This window comes from Coloeus monedula (assembly GCF_965178545.1).
Source record: "Coloeus monedula genome assembly, chromosome: 6".
Lineage (NCBI taxonomy): Eukaryota > Metazoa > Chordata > Aves > Passeriformes > Corvidae > Coloeus > Coloeus monedula.
The window spans coordinates 22966434-22987894 of NC_138786.1; the positions used below are offsets into that span (position 1 = coordinate 22966434).

At 43.2% G+C, this 21461-nt stretch overlaps 2 protein-coding genes across 3 annotated transcripts in view; both read left to right on the forward strand.

Annotated features, from left to right (window-relative positions):
- Window positions 1–1025: 1025 nt before the first annotated feature.
- On the forward strand, window positions 1026–18260 carry API5 (apoptosis inhibitor 5). Its single transcript, XM_082284108.1, has 14 exons — window positions 1026–1189; window positions 4702–4863; window positions 5657–5750; window positions 6720–6785; window positions 7149–7300; window positions 8627–8833; window positions 9377–9481; window positions 10163–10252; window positions 10837–11018; window positions 12201–12294; window positions 12802–12858; window positions 13913–13989; window positions 14335–14471; window positions 16049–18260. Exons 1-14 carry the CDS (start codon window positions 1121–1123, stop codon window positions 16126–16128), a joined length of 1572 nt encoding a protein of 523 aa, XP_082140234.1. The 5' UTR covers window positions 1026–1120; the 3' UTR covers window positions 16129–18260.
- A 1656-nt stretch (window positions 18261–19916) lies between these two features.
- The window catches only part of TTC17 (tetratricopeptide repeat domain 17), a gene marked incomplete at its 5' end in the record, with an annotated part of 56498 nt that continues 54953 nt past the window's right edge, over window positions 19917–21461 (forward strand). Inside the window, one exon of one of the 2 annotated variants that reach the window (XM_082284105.1) lies at window positions 19917–20132. In XM_082284105.1, the coding sequence (XP_082140231.1) occupies window positions 19917–20132 (216 nt within the window). The remainder of the gene's footprint in view (window positions 20133–21461) is intronic. The other variant, XM_082284106.1, reaches the window with a different exon arrangement.

The window sequence follows — 21461 nt, forward strand, 5'->3', positions numbered from 1 at the left end:
TCAGACCCTGTCAGAGTGTGCAGGAATGACATGAAACTATCATTGGACAGGTGAAGGCACCGGGCCTCAGTTCAAGGAAGGGGAGAAAGGTGACTGATGCTGTCACTGCTGCCACTGGCTGAAACACTGAATAGAGGAAAAACAGAAGAAGGTAAATGATGGATGCCACTGCTGTACATCCCTGCTGAGTGTGGTCTGCCGGTATGGACTCCAGAGACAGACTGGAGCTTCAAATGCCTCCAACAGCATCCTTCATCCTGCTGGGAAGGGTATTTAAGAAAGGTCCAGAGCTCTGCTTAGCTCAGCCTCAGATTCACGTAAGGGGAATACTCTTTCATTTTAAGTGCCTTTGAAATTTGCAGGATGCTAAAGCATATTGAGATATGATAAGAAGACACTGCTACAGCCTTATAACTTTTGCCGCAATTTATATTTGGTGATTAGAGCCTAATGAACACATGCTGCCTTCATTGACATGAGTTGCATATACTCTGGTTTCTGGAATTAGGGAGCATCTTCCTCTGAAGGAAAAGATGAAAGTCACCAAATCACAGGAAAGCAGTCTCTGTCTCATAGTAGACGCTCAGCGTGCAACAGGCACTTCCCGAGCATCTTCCATCGTAGTTGTACAGGACAGACGAAAAAGGGATACAGAAATGAGGCGCTGGGGGAAGGCAGCAATCTGGGGAAGGAGAAGGAGGAGTGTGAAGACAGGCCCGGGGGGAAGAAAAAAAAAAAAGGGAAAAAGACTGGAAGAGGTGAAGGCCGTGGCACATGCGTGAGCAGACAAACGCATCCCGTAGCGCGGCCGCGGTTCGAGTGTGTGGCGGGGCGGACCATGCCGGCGCACGGTGCCCCGTCGCTAACCGGGCGCGGTGGGGGCGCGGCGCGTTGGGCGCTCCCGCTGCGCTCCGGGCGCGGCGCCCGCGGCTCCCGGCCCTGCGGTGCCACCGCCCGCCGCCAGGGGGCGGCGCGCAGGCGGCGGCGTGCGGCCGCTCCGGGACTGGCGCCTCGCTGGTGCTGACGACGCGGCCCAAGCGGGAGCGGCGGCCGGAGCGGCGGCGGCGTCGTCAGTGGCGGGCTCGGTGTCTCGGCGGCTCTGCCCTTTCCCCGCCGCGCCATGCCCACCGTGGAGGAGCTCTACCGTAACTACGGCATCCTGGCGGACGCCACGGAGACGGCGAGCCAGGTGCGGCGTGGCTGCGGCCTGCAAGGCCTCGCTAGGCCTCGGGCTTGCGTAGCGCCGCCGCGGGGAGTTCCGGGCCGAGACGGGGGGGGGGGGAGCGGGGTGCCGTCAGAGGGGCTGCTCGCCTCGCCGCACAGCCGGCGAGCCCCCGGGGCTGCGCTCGGGGTGGGTTTCCTCAGGCCTGCGGCGGCGCGGGACGGGCGGAGATAAACATCGCGTCTGCGGGGCTCTGCAAGGACGGCAGCAGTTCCCGTCGCTATTGCAGCATCCGCGTCCTGGCGGCAGCTGTCCTTTAAATGTGCCGTCGCCGTTATTAACTGGTTCTTAGCTAAAATCAGGCTGCTTTTTGCATGGGGGCGGAGAGTTTTGCCTGGCGAATTCAGGCCTGGAAGTCGTTGACACCGGTGGCCATCCAGATCTGATCGAGCGTACTTGCAGATCCGGGGCCTCTGGCAGGCTGTCCTGCTAAAAGGCTTGCTGAGGGAAGCTGAAGTCTGTTATGGTTTGAAAGCTGCCTATAGCCTTTTGGGTCTCTCTTCCTTGAGGCAAGAACGTAAGGCCGACCCTCACGACTGAAGATTTTTTCCATAACATCTTAGCAAGATCTGCCATTTGTGTATACCATTACTGAGTTATGCAAGAAAAGAGGATTACTTCGTATATTACCAATAGAAAATATTATGGTTAGTTACAGCTAGTTTTGATATTGCATTAGGCCCTCATTTTCCCAAAAGCCCCCCTGAAAAAGCAGAAGATACTTTTTTTTCTTTCTTTCATAATGTCAATAAGTAGGAAAGTAGCTTTGCTGTATCTGTATCTAACCATGGATTTTAAACTAAACGAGAATTCTGCTCTACGAGGTCACTTAGAAGGTTCATTAAGAGAACAAATAATGTGGTGGTTCGTTGGGGGCAGGAAGGTGTTGAGGTTTTTTTTCATTTTAATTCGAGTCCATTCACTTGGCCGTAGTGAAACAAAGCATCCTTGCAGACAGTCCATCAAAAACGTCATCTCAGAACCAAAAAGAAAGTGCAAATAAAATGTGAGGAACTACATGGAGAGGTGCAGAGTAAAACATGCTGTTACCTTGCCGCTTTAGAAATGCATGGTTGATTTCACTTTGATTCTTGTGAGTAGCTTTTGTGAGGAAGGAAAGGATCTTAGGTGGAGCAAACTCCAGCATGGTTAAGAAATGCAGCCTATGACAGGGTAGATGTGTAAGAACCTCCGAGGGTAAGTATAGAATGGTGATTCCTAAAACACTCTCCCAGCTTTGCTCCCTCCAGCTTCTGGGTTCCCAGAGCCAGAGGAAATGTCTGTAATGAGTGTAGCTTGCAAGGTTGCTCTTCAGTGAACTTTTTTGATACTTTGTTTAAGTGAATGTGCTTCTGCCACAGAGATTCTGTGGTAAAACGTTTCATTATTTTGTTTGTGAAGGAGTTACCTCTTGTCATTTCATAATGTTGCTTGATGTCTCCAGTTTTTGGATTCTGAGAAGCTGTGAGTAATTGTTCCTTGTTCCATCAGTTTTATCCCACTCAGTGCTTTATTATCTTTTAACAACTTTATGAATGTGATCTCTTAGTGCAAAAAGTCATGGTCACCCTGTCTCAAATAAAGAAACACTGAACATGGGCATGGGGACTACCAGAAGTATGACATCAAGAGAAGTAGTTTAAAAGACTGGAAGTATTGAGCTTGTAGAAGAGTGTTTCAGTTGAGAAAGGGGCTCAGGTGTGAGGGGTCCACGAATGGAATGAAGGTGAGAGGTTGAAAAAACTGTTAGGAAGCAGGCTGGAAGTAAAGAGGAATACAAACATTTCTTCATAACGCGTTGTGAAACTTGTCACAGGGCACTACAGGGTATGAATTGACTCAAGAACTAACCTAGAGAAGTTAATGGATGATTGGTCAATTAACAGTTATTAAAAACAAAGGTCTGGACACTATGTTACACCATTGTTACTGATGGGAAGGAAATGCACTAAACAGAAGGATCACACTGCTTCTGTAGTTGCCTGTAGTTTTTTAGAGCATTTCATGCTTGCAAGTACAAGTAAAACAAACTCCTGCCTGAACTGTATTTTGCCTACATGGTAGGAGTAGTTAGCAGGCAGGAACACAAATGCAAAGAGCACAGACTGCTCTGTTCCGTTGCTGCATTAATGCTTTTTCATGTGTATTAAGTTTTATGTTACGTGTTCTACAAAAGAACTTGTTCTTAACGTGCAGCCTGAGAACCTGTGTCTATAATGATGTGTGTTTTCATTGCTAGTTCGTGCTGGCTCATTCCTGCCTTTGCTGCTGACTGCACTGCATTGCCCCAGCTACTGAGTAAACTGGGTGGTGATGTGATTCAGCTGAAAGGCAACTGATTCTTTCCCTGGTTATTTTTCATCCAGATCTGTATCCCACTCCAGTCCAGATTCCGGCAACAGAGCTATCAACAACTGTACAGAGCGCTTCAGGAGCATTGGCACTAAATTTTAAAATGCAGCTTGCATTAGAGGGCATTAATGCAGTGTACTGCTTTGTAAATTAGTATCTATTTTCACTATGGGAGAACTTTCATGTGGAGTAGGGGTGATGATATATGGAGTAGTTTGTGATGATATATGTGGCTCTGGGAAATTTAATGTAAATAAGGCAAAGAAAGTGTCCTGTGCTGTCACTGTTGCTGTTCAAAGTAGGATAAGCTGTTTTAAGCATTCTTTTTCACAACCATAGGAAAATTAAACTTAGAATTATCTTAGAATTCTGGTTTCCACTAGTATCCTAATAATGGTGACTTCTGTTTCACGAACACACAACAAAGACTTCAATTATTCTAAAGTTTCAGTCCTGTAGGCTGTAGCACATGTGTGATTCTAGTTGGAGCAGCTAGAGAATATTTTACTATTGCTGAAGTGGTTATTTCTATATTTCAACTGAAGGTTTCTGTGATTTTTTTTAATCTAGTTTCCCTTAACAGTTCTTCTGAGCACTGCGTTTCATCTCAGATTAAGTTAACTGCCTGAATAGATGCCAGAGATTCCAGGTTAAGTGAACTACCTGCATAGATGCCAGAGATACTTTAGCACCATATATGTTAACAAAAATTTGTGAGCCACTGCAGTGGCACAGTTACTGGGAAATGTGGTCTTTACTTCAAAGACAATATATGAGCATACAAAAGGCAGAAACTCCTTGAAAAGCTGGCCAAGTTCAGTGACAATGATCATATAATTTGTTGCACTAACATGATCCCAGTGTGTAAGAGCTGTTGCCCTTAGGGCCAGCAGTTGGAGTGGTGCACACTTGAACAGACAGGAGCCAGAATAACAGTAAAAGCCAGGCAACAGAGGCAAATATTACCAAATTGGCATGGTTATATCAGTCTAAGAGAAAAATGTCTTCCTTTTTAAGAAGCGTGTATACTATAGTTCACTTAAATAGTTGAAGAGAACGGGAGAAAAAAGTCGTTCCTTGTCTTGAGAATAACCCAGGATTTTTCCATTTATGTATTGTTCTTTCAGCATAAGGATGCTTACCAGGTGATCTTGGATGGTGTGAAAGGAGGTGCCAAGGAGAAGAGACTTGCAGCCCAGTTTATTCCTAAATTCTTCAAGCATTTTCCTGACCTAGCTGACTCAGCTATCAATGCCCAGTTGGACCTTTGCGAGGATGAAGATGTTTCTGTAAGAATAAGAACCTTGTAGCAAGTTGATACTTGGAATTTATATTTTGTTATTGTTTTCTCTTTTTGTTTAATGAACTGTGTCTTTTGGGAGGGGAGGGTTGTTCTTTGGAAAACATAAATATAATTGTATTCTTTCATTTAATTCATTGTGTGATGGTTTGGGAAGATGCATCAGTTTTCATTTATCTTTTTTTTGCTCCCACCATTGATCAAAGGAATAGCTCTGTAGAAAAAACTTACGGTTTCTTGAATAGCATTTACATGTTTTCCTGTCAAAAACCACTCTGTGGTAATTGATTTTGATAAATTCTGCTGGGAGACAAAATCTTGTTTGCACCTGAGAACCACAGGGATATGATTCTGACTTCGTCTTGAAGAAGTCTTGAGATGCTTCATGCTGCTTCTGTGCTGTTGGTAGAAGCTGTACCTGTGAAGCATTTTAGTTTATGAGGTCTTAAGGGATTAGGACAGATCATTCGAGGATTTTTTTCAGTGCTGGGAACAAGCCCTAGAGTTTATTTCTGCCATGTGCACAACTGTAGAACTATCCTTCCTGTTAGCAAATAAAACTCCTTAGTAACACACATACTGGCCTTTATTTTGTTGATCATATGAATGATTTTGTGAACAGAGGTGCTGTTTGAATTTTATTTTTCTCCAGTACTGCCTAGATCTAAGAAAAATATATTATTTTCTTCATAAATACATCAAAATAGGGGGATTTGGGGTGTTATGTAATTAGTGGAATTTTTAAAATTTTTTAATCATTACATTATTGACAATTTTGACAGATCCGGCGACAAGCAATCAAGGAGTTGCCTCAGTTTGCCACTGGAGATAACCTTCCTCGGGTAGCAGACATACTGACCCAGCTTCTACAGTCAGGTAGAGACACATCCTGGCTGATCTCCTCATGGCACATCTACATATATATACAGTTTGTGTTCTATACAACGTTTTCCATTTATTTATAATTTATCCCAGTGCTGTTCATGTCCTTCTTCTGTTCTTTTTCTCCTGCTTTCTATTTGCTGTACAGTTAGGCTGCTGCTTCTGCTGAAAGGTCACTAATTATTCTAATATAAACTGAAAATCTTTCTTTTAAATAAAACAGGTTTTTTTCATTCAAGTTCTCTGAAAGCATCTGTAGAAAAAGGCAAGGGGGGAGCCTTCCAGTTATGGACTGCAGGAAATTGCTTTCTGAAAAAGTTACTGAATTTCTGATCCAGGTTCCAGAACCTGAAAAAGCCTGAGGGAGTTTTGTTCCATACAGTGCATTTTTGGTACAAAATAAATATTTTGGGGCATGAATTCAGAATATAATACACATTTAATCTCAGTAAGTTACAGAGTGCTAAATATTAGGTGTTCAGACTTCTATTAAAACTGCATGGTTAAGTCTCTGGGATTCTCAGAAGATAGGTTATGGGTTGGGTTTTTTGAGGCATGCATTTCTCCATTTAGTTTGAGAGGGAAATAGTTCCTGCCACCTAGAAATACTGTAGATTAATTAAGAGTTTAAAAATAAATAACTATTTTACATTCATTTAGTGAAGGTCAGCTTGTTTATTAAAATAACTAATATATTGATTAATAACTTTCCTTCAAGTTTTAAGGTTTAAGTTTTGGTAGGGAGACTAAAGTGACAAATAGTTGGGGTTTTTTTGCTTCCAGCTTCCATAATCATGGCTTTGAACTTCCTCAATCTAATAGTTTTTTAAAATACAGGTTATGTTGTTTTTAGCTAAATGCTGAGGACAGAATACTTCTTGTGCAGTATTAGCAATCTTTGTTTTTCTTCTCTTACCTTTGCATTTTGAGGGTATGTATATTAATTCTTTTTTCTCTCTCCAGATGATTCTGCAGAATTCAATTTGGTTAACAATGCCTTGCTCAGTATATTTAAGATGGATGCTAAAGGTAAAGGACACATTTTTCTGTACATGGCTTTTATTAATACTTCCCAGTCTGTAGTAGGATGAGTAAAGGACCCAATTTTGTGTCTTCTTAGTACAGTGCAAAAGTGAGACCCACACTAATTGTTTGGTTTTGCAGACAATACTGAGCTTAGTAATTGTGGATCTGAATTATACAGACTAATAAAAGAGTGTGGATTTTTATGTCAAGATACATGAAAATTGTATTTATTCTTAAAAGTTAGTACAGCAGTTATTTTAAAATGTGTCATGGAATCTTAAAAGAGAAAACTTCTTTCTTCTGCGTAAAAGGTCCAGGTCATAACTTCAAAAATAATTTGTGTTACCCGATTTATTCTCCATTCAGGGACTTTGGGAGGTTTATTCAGTCAAATTCTTCAGGGAGAGGATATTGTGAGAGAGAGAGCCATTAAGTTCCTTTCTACAAAACTGAAAACCTTACCTGAGGAAGTGATGACAAAGGAGGTGGAAGAGTTCATATTGACTGAATCAAAGAAGGTTAGTGTCTGATTTCAGTTCAAACTCAAGTATTGTTAAACCATCTCTTATCATTGGCGTTGCTTTGGAGGGCTGTTTGAACATTGTACAAACGCAATCTTGTACTAACCTCTTCTGATACACTCCAAAGTTTGCAGCATTTTTTTGTGGTATTGTTAAAGTCATGGCTCTTCTAATTTTGTAAGAATGACTTTGATTAGAATTGGACCCAATCGTTCACATTGGAAAGGGTCTTTTGAGAGATTGATCAACTCAGTGAATCATGCTCAGCTGAATTCTGATCAGACTTCTTGGTGCTTTTTCCAGTTGAGTTTTGAAAAGCTCTAAGGAAGAAGAGTTCCTATATACTCTGGGCAACCAGCTTCAATGTTTAATTGTCCTCAACAGAATTGGTTTTTCCTCTATCCAGTTGAAACCTCCCATTTTAGTTTTGTGTCGTTGTTTCATTCTGGCCATGTCCACCTCATCAAAGAACCTGGCTGCTATGCTTGATGACTTGTTAAGTGTTGGAAGATTAGTGTTAGTTTGCCACACCCACATACAGCTCTCTTCCTTTAGGCTGGAAAAGCCTGATTGCTTTAGGTTCTCCTCACAGGTCGTGTGCTGTAGACACAGATCAGCTTGTTGATTCGGCTTCCTAAAGCTTATCAACAGCTTCTTCATACAGGAGAGCGCAACACTCGTGCAGTATTCCAAATTTGGTCAGATGAGGGTACAGCCAAGGACAGTCATCTGTCCCTTTGTTTCCCATAGTCTCTGCTCTTGTCACAGCCCGGAACACTGCTCATCACCCAAGGAATGCTGCTGTCACTTGTATTTAGCCTGCTGTCCCCAGAACCCTCAGTCTTCTCAGCAGAGCAGTTCCCCAGCCAGTCAGTCCCCTACATGTGCTGATGCAGGGAAATTGGTTCATCCCAGGTGCAGAACTTTGCATTTGTCTTTGTGGAACTTCATGAGATTTCCATGCATTCCCTAAACTGGGAAAGATGCAAAAAGTTTTTAAAAAAACAATAAGGAGTAGATATTTGTTTAACATTTATTTTGACTGAAGCATCTGATTTTTGTTAGATAGAAGTTTGTTCTTAAATTTGGAGTTACAAAAAACTGTTTCCCTTGTACAACTTGATGACAATTGCTTTAATTTGTAGGTACATTCAATTATACTGAATGTTTTCATGTGTACCTTCAAACTTGTGTTTTTAAATAACTAAATTCTAAATTTAAGTGCTAAATATTTGCATACTTTACCTTTTCAAATCCAGTAGGTTTGACTTGGAAATTTTCAAACCAGCACCACAGAAACATGTTTTCTGTTTTTCTCTTAAGGTTCTGGAAGATGTGACAGGCGAGGAATTTGTTCTGTTCATGAAAATATTGTCTGGATTAAAAAGCTTACAGACAGTCAGTGGGAGGCAGCAACTGGTGGAGCTGGTAGCCGAACAGGCTGACCTGGAACAAACATTCAATCCATCAGATACGGACTGTGTGGACAGACTTCTGCAGTGCACTCGGCAGGCAGTGCCATTGTTCTCAGTACGTATTTATTTGCTTTGCGTGAGGAATATCTGAATAATCTGAAAGTTAATGGCTGGAGCTTGGCTTTGGTGTTCCCAGTGATTATGTTTGTACCACCACAAATCAGTACTTCTCCACCTTTAATCTCTAATGTATCCAAACGTTAGAAAAACATTCTTAAAGCCTCCAAATGTAAAGATAGCTTGTGGTTTTCTCTTTTCAAACTGAAGATGTTACAGTGAATTATGACAAGATTCTCACATTATCTTGTATGAATTTGATTATTTCAAGTCTAGTGCCAGACAATTGCAGCATTTAAAGGCCTATTCTTGGGTTGCAAGCAATCTTTCAGCTGCTGTTGCAGACAGCCTCTGAATTTAGGCTACTTCCAAGGGAGTCTGTGTCTTAGGAGTAAGAGGGAAGTTTAATAAAGCTCTAAGGTACAGCTGTGAGGCAGGCATTTATAAGGGTGGCAGGGTGATGGGAGAAGGACATTTAGCTCTTTCAGACTCAAGAGTAACATGAATAATGTGTGACGGTTTGTTTGTGGGTTTTTTTCAGAAAAATGTTCATTCCACAAAATTTGTTACTTACTTCTGTGAGCATGTTCTGCCAAACCTCAGCTCTTTGACTACTCTAGTGGAGGGTCTTGATATCCAGTTAGAGGTAAGCCAAAGCTAAAGTATCTTTCAGATAGTGAAAAATAACTATCCTAGATAAACCCAGCTATTTTAAAAATTGCAAGCTCTTTCCTTAAGTAGTTTTCATTTCTTGGCTTGTAGGAAAAGTAGCTGCACTAAAAGAAATGTTTCATCTGTTGAGGCATGACTGAGCATTGCCTTTTAAAGCATGTGTTGTCTGTCCCAAGCTTTTGAAGTAAGGTAGAATAAGTAGATCAGTGTAATCATTTTTATATTACTCTCAATTTTTTTAAGCACATAGCATTTACTGAAATGATGGTTGCATAGTTTTTGCTAATTTAGCCTCCTAAGGGAGTGGCTTAATGGCTGTAATTTTGTTTACATTAATCAGTGCTGCAGTTTCAGATATCTGTGGCTCTCACTTGAAGGTGAGCAGTGCTGCAGATGTGGGAGATGAAGTTTTGTTTACTTGTTGACTAATGCTTGTTGGGATTAGACACACAAACCTGTGTTTCTCTTTACAGACAGGAAAAACAAATTAGGCATGTTCTTCCTTGTATTCCTTCCTGATGTTTGGGAGGTGTTTAGTTGTAATAGCTGTCCTCTACTGTACCAGCCATAGTGATGTGATAATGGATTTTAGGTTGAATGTTAAGTTTGTGTACTTCCAGTTAACACACAAAAACCTGGCTGTCCTTATGTGTAGGTTTTGAAGCTTCTTGCTGAAATGAGTTCTTTTTGTGGTGATATGGAAAAGCTTGAATCAAATTTGAAGAAGCTATTTGATAAATTACTGGTAAGACTAATTCAATTTTTATTCACGTAAAACACTAAGAAATAAAGTTTTCATCAAAACTAGTTATTTTTATATATTCATCTCTTTATCCTTTTTCTAAAATGGCTGTTTCAGAGATAGTCCTATCCACTGATAGAAGTTTGAACATAATTTTGCAATTTAAAGCCTTTGTAGATAGAGAGCTGTTACCTGAATGTTTTTAATCCAGTAAACTCATGTGTGTTTCTTCTTTTTAAATTTCATAATCATGAGAGAGTCATGTTGATCTCATTAAACGCTGTACCTGCACTGACAATTCTAAGCAAATTCAGCACTATTTCAGAAGCACTGGTGCAGTACACTGTTGCTTCCTGTGGTAGTACTGCCACCATAGGATTTCCTCTGAGTCAGAGGCCTCAAGTCACAGAAGTATAGGCAAACCACCTGCACCAGGACGTTATTCAGTAGTTCATCACATTCATACAGAGATGGGGGATACTTTTCAAACTGTCAGCACAGATAAATCGTCCAGTTCAAACACTGCAAATGAGCAGTCAATCAACATAAATGTGTCTCATGCATTTGTTTTCCTTTCTGTTCTTCAGGAGTATATGCCCCTTCCTCCAGAGGAAGCAGAAAATGGGGAAAATGCTGGCAATGAAGAGCCCAAGTTACAATTCAGTTATGTGGAGTGTTTACTGTATAGCTTCCATCAGCTGGGTCGCAAACTTCCAGACTTCCTCACAGCCAAGCTGAATGCAGAGAAATTGAAAGACTTTAAAATCAGGTAATGATTTAGAGGCAAGTGTTAATGTTCTGTTACAAAGTGTTAGTGGAGTTCCCCAGGGCTCAGTACTGGGGCCTGTCCTGTTTAACATCTTTATCAATGGTTTGAATGAGGAGATTCGGCTGCATCCCCAGTAAGTTTGTGGGCAACGCCAAGTTATGTGGGAGTGTTGATCAGCTGAAGGGTATGAAGGCTCTGCAGAGGGGTTTGGACAGGCTGAATCCATGGGCTGAGCTCAACTGCATGAAATTTAATAAGGTGGAGTGCTGGCTCCTGCAGCTGGGTCACAACAACCCCATGTAGCACCGCAGCCTTGGAGCGGAGTGGCTTGAGAGCTTATCAGCAGAAAGGGGCTTGGGGGTGCTGGTTGACTGCCAGCTGGGTATGAACCAGCAGTGTGCCCAGGTGGCCAAGAAGGCCAATGGCATCCAGGCCTGTATCAAGAATAATGCAGCCAGCAGGACCAGGACAATGATTGTCCCCCTGTACTCAGCACTGGTGAGGCCTCACATCGAGTGCTGTATCCAGTTTTGGGACCTTCACTTCAGAAGGGACACTGAGGTGCTGGAGTGTGTCCAGAGAAGGGCAGTGGAGCTGGGGAAGGAGTCTGTAGCCCAAGTCTGATGAGGAGTGGCTGAGGGAGTAGGGGGCATTTGGTCTGGTGAAAAGGAGGCTGAGGGGGGACCTCATTGCCCTCTACAACTGCCTGACTGAAGATTGTAGTGAGGTGGGGATCAGTCTCTTCTGCCATGTCTCAAGTGAAAGGACGAGGAAATGACCTTAAGTTGCACCAGGAAAGGGTCACATTAGATACTAGAAAAAAACAATTTACTGAAAGAGTGGTTGGGCACTGGAATTAAGTTGCCCCAGGGAGGTAGTGGAATCACTGTCTCCGGAAGTATTCAACAGGCATCTGGATGTGGCACTTGGGGGTGTGGTTTAGGTGTGACAGTTGGACTAGATGATCCTGAAGGTGTCTTCTAACCTTTATGATTCTCTGACTCTATGAAAGTGTGAATTATTGTCTGGATGCTAAAGAAGTGCAAATCAGATTGATGGAAGGCTTATTTTGAGCCTTTTTCCTAAAGGGGAAGAAACAGGATTACACCTTTCCTTTGCTTATGCTTTTATTTCTACAGGACTATGTAAATGTTACTAAGAGATTGCTTTTAAATGTTTTAGGCTACAGTATTTTGCTCGAGGGTTGCAGGTGTATATTCGACAGCTTCGTCTGGCACTTCAAGGGAAAACAGGAGAAGCTTTGAAAACAGAGGAGGTAAGAATTGTTTGGGAATCCTGATTTTTCTAATTGAGCTTACTGAAAGAACCATTGACACATTAATAGGCTGCAGTCAATTTTAAGCATGCAAATAGATTAAGGGAATAATACTACTAACATTATTGCAAGGGCACGTTACCTTATGCTACATTTTGCAAGTGAAGATGAGCTTCTAGTTTCGACTGTTAGCTGCTCTCTGCAGCCACACGTATTTGGTTTAATTGTGCTCTATGCTTTGTTTTGAAGGGGAAATTGTCATGTGTTGAGCAAAAAAGAAAAAACCCAGTTGGAGCTACACTGGAATATTAAAAGCAACTAGTTAGTGTAAAACTGCAAGAACCTTAAAAGCAGCTGTGATGAAAACTCAGAACTGTACACTCCTTTCACTATCACTGTTACTATAGCAATTCACTAGGAAGAGCAGTCAGTTTAATGTTATGACTTCATGAAATGAGGTTAGCATAAAGCTACTAGATGCTCAGCAGTGTGTATTGTTTTTTACAGAACAAGATTAAAGTGGTTGCCTTGAAAATAACCAATAACATTAATGTTTTAATCAAGGTAAGTCCGCACATTATGAAGGAGTAAATTCCCACAGCAGAGTTAACCTCTGCCAAAGAAAGGAATAGATTTGAACCAAGTTGTATTGTGTATTGTGTTAGTTGGTGGCAGCCAGCCCAAGAGTTGGTGCTGCTTTACTGTTCCTGAAGAAAGGTGGACCTTGTTGATCCTGCAAGCAGCTCAGCTTTTGCTGCTACTGCTCTTTAGATAGGGTGTGGACACCCTTTCTCGCAGCACTGGTTGCCCCCAGGAAAAGACCACCTTGCTTCTTTAGGGGTCTCTGGATTTCCTTGTCATTTCCCTTTCCTGTAGTGTCAGTGAGGAGTAAGGAATAGTTCAAAGAAGTGCAAGGAGACGTAAAGGAGGGAGGAGGCAAAGCAAGCTTCTATGCAGAACCTGTTTCTCCAAAAAGTGTAGAAGAGATGGGCTGCAAGAAAGAGACTTTCATCTGGAACCCATGAAACCATTCTGATCTCTTCTAGCCCCCTTTTCCTCTCTTTCTTGACTCTTACTTACACTCACCACAATAAACCAAAATCTTGGCCCACCATATTGAGCAGCCTATCTTGTACCATCATAGGGATATCAGATGTCTTCCTGCAGGAGCCACTGTAGTTCATTGTAATAAGCTTGATGTGCACAGGGAAGGACACAGCCTGTCCTTTCTCTGTAGATGCCCCATTCCTTGAAACATTCAAGGCTGGATTGGATGAGAGTCTGAGCAACATGATCTAGTGGAAGATGTCCCTGCTTATTGCAGGGTCATTGAAGTAGATGGTATTTAAACATCTCTTCCAAACCAAACTAGTCTATGATTCTGTATTTGGTCAGTGTAAGACTGTTCTGCTAATATAAATTTTACTTGAATTTCCTAGTAAAGGCAGCTGGATAAGGTAGTAAGCTACTGCCTTCTCTCTCTGCCATGGGACTAAAGGATTTAAAATTACTGGAAAGCAGTGGTTATTCTGGAGTCTCCATAAGCAGCTAAAATTTTAGAACAGGAAATCAACAGGAATTTAACTGTAGAATAAACTGCCCAATTTTGCCTCCATAGGATCTCTTCCACATTCCTCCTTCTTACAAAAGTACAGTTACACTGTCCTGGAAACCAGTACAGAAGGCAGATGCAAGGTAAGAGTTCTTCTTGAAAAGAAAACAGCGGGGTTTATTTTGTAAATGGTAAAAACTAGCCTTCCAAGCTGTATCTGTACAATACAGACAGCACGTGAGCTAAAAGTTCCACATGAAAAATAACACCCATCCTGTGGCTGTAGAGAGATGATCTTAGTCTTGCTTTAGGGATATTAAAGACTGAATCAACTGGAGACTCGCTTACTTCTCTTTTGAGGTGTTATTATTCAGGGCATCATCACTGGCTGCTGCTGGCTTCCAGTGGTTAATCTTTGTGGCTGAACTATTATTACTGTACTTGTCACCACTGGGGTGTAATGGTATGTTTTTGTTTTCTTCTGTCAGTCAAAAAAGAGCAAGTGAAGATACAACCTCAAGTTCACCCCCAAAGAAAGCTTCAGCAGGACCAAAAAGGGATGCCAGGCAAATATATAATCCTCCCAGTGGAAAATACAGCAGTAACCTGGGTAGTTTTTCTTACGGTAAGTTAGGCAGCTTGGAAAAACTTTGTCTAGTGACAGTTGTGTCTTGGGGTGGGGCAAATAAATACCGTGTTCTTGGAAGATCAAATTGTACTGTCATGAATTTTTTCTTGTGATGGTCTCTTCCTAGCTATTAATCTATTGCAGTGTTTGAGTGTTACCAGACTATGACTTAAATGTCATTTGCAAGTTAGTTTTAGTAGTGTTTTAATACCTAGAGTGAGTAATTGAACTATTGTGTTCTCTGTTATGACACACAGTGCACCAATTTCCCATTGGACAGGCCAGTTGCAGCAAGTGGCAGAGCTGGGTCACCTCCTGTCATACGACTGGACCTGTGCTGCATTCCTATTACAGCCACTGCTGATGTTGCAGACCTGATCCAGAAGTTCTGGGAATTGGCCAGGTTCACTGTGCATGTCCTCGTGCTCCCAGTCACACTGAATCTGCTTTTCTGCATCATATTTTTGGGTGAGGCACAAGAGCAGTTGCAGACTGGATGAGTAGCAATGGCAGCAGCCCATTCCTGTCTTCCCTGTAGGCCAATTGGTCCTACCTCTGGCAAGTCGAGTCTACGACAAATTGTCACCCACACCCACGGGTTGAAAAACTAATAGAAAGCATTGGCAGATATATAAAGCAAAGAGAAAACATCACCTGCAAATTTCTTATTCTAGACTTCAGGTGATGTACCTGTGTCGTTTTAGATAAGCTTGTAATCCTGCAGGTCTAAAGATTGGGAAGCTTTCAACCAGATATGTTTTATTGCTTGCTACTGTTTCTTGTTAGTGAGGTGCTTCAGCCTTGTCAGTCAACTTCTGATTTCTGCAGCCTTTAAAACAAGCATGCAGTTCTCTCTGTAGATTAGTATAACCTGTATTTTAAGACTGTACATGAAGAGAAATCATGAAAGGAGAATGAGAGTTTGGTACGTTTTCAAACAATCCAAGGAAAGTATATAAACTATCAGGATTTGTGTTGTTGGGGATTTGTTTGGTGTGACCAGATTTGTTCTTAACAAAGAGAAAGGAAAAACTTTCTACAGTATACAAATAGTTTGTGTGGTAGCTAAGATTTGTAATTGAATGGAGTGAAGGTATCAGCCCCAGAAAAAAGAGTAATATGCTGGTGATAACTTAAGGTTAAGGATAGAAAAGGACAAATAGAATGGCAAAGTTGTGATTTTCCATCAGTTTATAAAATCACTAGTAGCAAGTCAGACTGACACCTTAAGATTAATAGTGTTATTGAGCAGAAGGAAGAGGAAGGCAGCCAGTTTTCAATTCTGTGGTGATGGATTGGCCCAAATATAGTCCTGAATTACAGGTACAGTTATGTATCACAGTATTAGTATGCAGAAAGACTGCACTTAATTTAGACAGGCTCATTCTCCTGACCTCCTTTTACAATTAGTGGGGTCCATTTTCCATCAAAACATAATTCAGCAATCTCATGGTCCATAAGCAGGCATAGCCTCAGAGACTGAAGTTACCCTGCAATACTTTCAGATCCTGCTATTCAGTTTGGATCTGTATACAGCATAAAACCTGCCTGAAAAGTTGCAACTCCTTTTTCAGAGCAAAGAGGCGGTTTCCGGGGTGGACGAGGAAGAGGCTGGGGAGGACGTGGCAATCGTAGCCGAGGAAGAATCTACTGAGAAGACTGCTAAATCTTCCATGCCCGTGAAGGGCTAAAGTGAAAGTGCTACTCAGCAAGTTTGCTTGGAGCATTGTTTTCTTCAAGGACTGCCTTCCACTGAGACTGACTTAAATGTTCTTTATACCTTTGTATGTATGATCTACTTTTCTAACGGACTACAACTTGTCCATAGTGAAACTACAACTGTATTTTTGGATGCTTACAGTCAGCAGTTTTGGGTTCTTACTTATGAAGTGTCTTCAGGATTCAAAATTGGAAAAGAGCATAGATGTTTCATCAAAAGCTGCATCTTGACAGTTTGTATATTAACCTAAAAGTCAGCTACTGCATAACTGAAACTATATAATTGAGTTTATGTATTAAGTAATGGACAGGAAAGGCATGACAACAGAGATATGTGTTAGATAAGCTTAGCAGCTGAAGTAATCCTTTCCTCATCTGTAACCATATTTTGCAATATGTGGAGAAGAGTACCATTGTTAAATTTGCTTTGATTTACTTTCTTTAATTGAATTGAATGAAATACATGCTCTTTTTTTTAAAGTTTGCAACATGGCTGGAAATCTGTTTTGCTTGTAGCATGAAGCAATCTTCTTACTTAGAGATGTGGAGAACGTGGCGTTTTTTGGTTTGCACATCTTACTCTTCTCTGTGCATTGTAACACAAAAGTGATGTTTTGAAAATTAATTTTTAATGTTTAATATTAATATGTGCATATAGTTATGCCGTGAAATCTCAGTAAATGAATAGCATAAAAAACCAAAACAATAAATGATTAATTATTTCAGGAATGGGTAAAGACTGATGCAGTGATTTAGCTTCATAAGCTGGAGCTCAACCATAGGAGTTTCTGGCTCTTTTCTGTTTTTTGCAGATTTCTGGATTAGTTGGCACTTGAGGGTGGGTTGGTTGGTTGGTTTTCCTTGTTTTGTGATTTTTTTTGTGTGTGTGTTTTGGTTCTTTTTTTAACCAATAATTGCATTTAAAAGTATATAAATAAAATTGTATTTTGGGTAACATTGAAAAATTCCAGCTATGTAGTTCGATTCAGGTGGAAAAGTCAACAATTCCATGCTATTTTTTTCCATAGCAACTTGAAATTTTTATTTACTGGTGTGCACCCAGAAAATACAATGTAAGAGCACAATGCTTTTTTTTATTCTCATCACTCAAAATTTTAACTTCTCAGGTCATTCAACATTGTAAAGGAATTAGCATATAATAAAAAGAAGTCAAGACAGGAAAATAATTTTAATTAAGTGCTCCAGAGCATGTTGATGTAAAATACCTTAGGCTTTAGAAGAGTGAATGATACTTCTTATCCTCCTTTTTTTTTTGTCCAGCAATATCCACAGAAGGTGATGTCTCCCCATCCTAGTTCCATTTGTATTTGCTTGTGAATCTGACTCAGGTGTTTTCATTAACACTCTTTGATATTTATCACTACAATCAGAAGGCCAGAATACCAAAATTATGTCAACGTTAGAAACATTGTTGATGATGCTAAATTCAAAGTCTGGTTTTGCTTAACTCTGGAACAGTAGGTAGGAAACTTTGGACATTCCAGGACATGTGAGCTGACCTTGTATTTCTCACTACATGCCAGCTGCTTCACTCTGATTTGGCGTTAAAACCATTGAACTTGGCTAAAAGCTTTGAAGGAGAAATTTGTGAGGTCAAAATAGGCACTAGATATGTAGTATGCTTCTATTGGGAGGAAAAAGAAAGGAAAAAGAAGAGACATTTTGCACTTGCAGCTATAATTGGTATTTTGAGGGGATTTAATAATGTAATCCCAAAGCCTAAACATAGCTTGTATTTAGACTAGGAGCTAGGTACTAGCAGCTTATTTTCTCACTGAATTTTGAGTGAGTTTTCTTTGTGTGACTCCTGTATTTCAGAGGTGATGTGCAAAGTTCTTGTGGCCTCAGAAGTAGTTAGATTATTTTCCCCCAGTTTCCTAATTTTAACACAGTGAGTTCTTGTGGAAACACCTGTTTACCATCTTGTTGAATTGTAAATGTTCCCTTACAGCTTTGGAATAAATTCATTTTGTAATTTTGTTTGGCTCATTGTTTCACAGTTTCTCTGCAGCATTGTGTCGCCTTAGTAAAAGAGGTTCTGTGGTACCTTTTTGTTGTAGTTGACTTACTCTTTAGATTGCTGTAGATACAGAAAGCTGTTTGCCACTAAGTAATGGATCATAGTTAATGCAGTCTTATTATTTCAAGTTTAAGTAATTCAAATGCAGTCATTTAAAATGCAGAATTTTGAGGGGGAATTTAAATATTCAGCAAAAGCTGCATGTTTCACATCTTACTTGGGACTTCAGTGAAAAGGAGTCAGTCATTGTCTTCTTACTCGACCTCCTCGATGTTGACAGTGTGATACAGCTTGTTAGTACCTTATGAGAGGAAAGCTCGTGTGTTTACAAACAATTTGACGGGAGAAGGTGTGGGTGTTAAGGTCTTTGAAATGGGTCTTAATGCCTCTACTAACTCTGGGTAGCTGGTTTGTTGCAGAGCCCAGACAGCTTGGCTCCTGGAACAGACGGGTCGGCCCAAGCCTGAACTTCGGAGCTTTGGGGTAAAACAGTAGATTCAAGGGCGGGGAATATGCGGTAGGCGGTTCGGGAAGGCTGTACCTTCCTAGTACCTCAGCCAGTGGGGAAAGGAAGAGGGCAACTGCGGCCGGGAGTTTGGGATAAAAGGAGGCTGCGCCCTCCCAAACCTCGAGAGAGAAAAGCCTGCGGGTGTGCGACTCGGTGGACTCTCCCTTTGTTCGAATAGAGCTGCAGGACTCCTGTCTCGGACATAAACCTCTGGCGTTTGTGGGTTTTCCTGACACTTACGTTAGAGCAAGAGCTACTTGGAAGGGCAGCCTGGGTTTTTTTGTGGAATCTGTAATATGCCTGATTTGAAAACTCTGGCAGTAGTAAGGCACTATCATACTTGTGCGGATATTTTCTCTAGGCTGATAGAAACCAAATCCCTTGAACCACTGACACATCATTTGTACACTTGTTTCTACTTAATGAGTTTGAGTTGCGGGCGAATATTGCTGTTAAATAGGCTCTGGGAAGTCTGGTGTTCCGAAGAAGCAGGACTGCAGAAAGAGCGAACAGAACAAAATTTAAACGTGGCAGGTTTTAGATTTCTCTCGGGACTGGGGAAACAGGCTCTCGCTGCTGGGTTCGTATTTACTGTTAACTAGAACAGGAAAGTTCAGGTTTTGCTGTGTAACTGAAGAGCATTAGAAGGCAAAAGGCGCGATGTGTCCTTCGGAGCCCTCTTCGCCCAGCTCCTGGGAGGGCTGGCATTAACTGTATGCATGGCTGCAGGTACGGCTTGGTTTGCGCCGGGTGCAAAGTCATTCTCTCGAGCTGTCGTGGCAAATGTTCTAGTATGCCCTAGACAAAAATTACCTCTTATATCGAAGCGTTCAGCGTGTCGCCACACGGCGCTTGGTGGCATTTAACGCCGGTTTTGTGCTCGGGGCGGCGGCTCCGCCGTTACCGGCGGCCGCCACAGGTGCGGGAAGGCGCCGATGGCCGGATCCGGCTCCCCGCGCGCGGCAGTCTGTGCCGGTGCTGTAACGGTGCTCCAGGCCCGCGCCCCTGCTGCTGTGCTTCCCCTCGGCCCGGGGCTGCTACGGGACTGAGAGCGCTCCAGCCGGGGCTCCCGGCACCGCCTCAGGCACCGACCCAGGCCCGCCCCCGCCCCGCCCTGCCCCGCCGCCCGGAGCGGCCGTACCGGCCCGAGCGCGCGGCGCCGCCCGCTCCCAAAATGGCGGTGGCGGCCGTTCCGCTTCCGGGGGGTGCGAGCAGGCCGGGATTGGGGAAGATGGCGGCGGCTGGAGCGTCCGGGCGGGCCGGACTGGGGCGGGCATGGGTCTTCTCCGGCTGGGCTCTGGGCCTGTGCTCGCTGCTGGCCTCGGGGACGCGGCCCGCCGCTGCTACCACCCACTGGGTGGTCACCGAGGACGGGAAGATCCAGCAGCAGGTGAGCGGCCCGGGGGACTTGGGGCGCTGCCCACCCGGCTGCGGGGGCACGGAGAGCCCCTGTCCGCGCCGCCGCTCACCCGTAGCCCCGGTGTTCCCCCGAGCTGTGCGGCGCGGGGCACGGGGCTCCTCGGCCCGGTGCGAAGCCCTGCCCATTCCCGCAGCCGGGCGGCGGTGCCGGTTGCTCCCGCGGCCCCGGCACGGGGGTCTCCCGCGGCGAGCTGGCGTCGCTCGTGAGACGTGGCTTGAATCCGCCGGAGCCCCGGGGCGAGGCAACGGGGAGGGGCGGTCGGTGGGCCGGGGTAAGCCGAGGATGGATTTCGGCTGGAACCGTTTTGGGAGCAGCGGCGGTTCCCTGCCTAGGGGCCGCCCCCGGGGAACCTCCGGCACGAGGCCGGATCCCGTTTTGGTGGCGAAAGCAGCGGCACCGCGACCCCGGGCCGCAGCCGTGACCTCCCGCGCCGCCGGCCCCGGGCACCCCCGGGCTCCTCGCCGGGGGGGACGAGTTGTCAGTGAGTTTGCGATTTTTCACATCCAGCCGCACCCGACCCGGCCGCTTTTCCTTCCTGCTGGAAGTAGGAAAGAGAAACGGTGGCGTGTGTGCTCGGTGCAGGATCACACGCACGCCCTGTGTGGCAGTAATCTCGTGGGTTTAGTCAAAATGTCTTACTTTGATAGTGGGCTGTGCCTCACGTTCAACTAAGCCGCTTGAAAGAGTCGATCCATATTTCATGTTTAGGCTTTTTCTTAGTTGCTTGCCTTCCTCTTTGTTGTAAAGCACTAGAGCTTCACTAGCTAGTGAAGCTAGTGCAAGCAGCACTAGAAATTCGCTTTAGTGTCAGATCTGATCGTTTCCCTCTGGAGTGGAAGAGTTGATCCCTGTAGCAAACACTGTGGCCTTCCCTCTGTACGCAAGAGTGGAGACATGAATGTCCATCATCATCTTCCATTTGTGAGGATTTTTTGTTGGGTTTTCCTGTCAAAATGCATTGAGGTCCTTAGACAGGCGGAACAGACTTTTGCCTGCAGGAAACTCCTGCTGTCTTTATGGTTCTCTGGCACTTTGGCTGTCTGGGTGGATCCAGGCACTCTTAACGCCCTCATTAATAATAAATTATTGAATGACAACACTTCCAGTGCTATGTCATCTCCTTTCCCTGCTTAACGTAATGGGGAAGTGGTGTAAGTATATGATAGTGGTCTGGAAGCATCTGTGTGTGTATACTGATTGTATATTTTAAAATTTGGGTGAGGTGTTGATTTTGATTATTGCATGGAAACCAGCTGTGACTTGGAAAAATCCAATTAGATAAGATGGCTTGGAAATCTT

What these genes read in the sequence shown, in the direction of transcription:
- API5 (XM_082284108.1), top strand. Translation starts at nt 1,121, where the DNA reads ATGCCCACCGTGGAGGAGCTCTACCGTAACTACGGCATCCTGGCGGAC. An exon ending in AGGCAGTGCCATTGTTCTCA is followed by an intron (nt 8,834 to 9,376) that starts GTACGTATTTAT and finishes GGTTTTTTTCAG; the next exon opens with AAAAATGTTCATTCCACAAA. An exon ending in AGCTATTTGATAAATTACTG is followed by an intron (nt 10,253 to 10,836) that starts GTAAGACTAATT and finishes TCTGTTCTTCAG; the next exon opens with GAGTATATGCCCCTTCCTCC.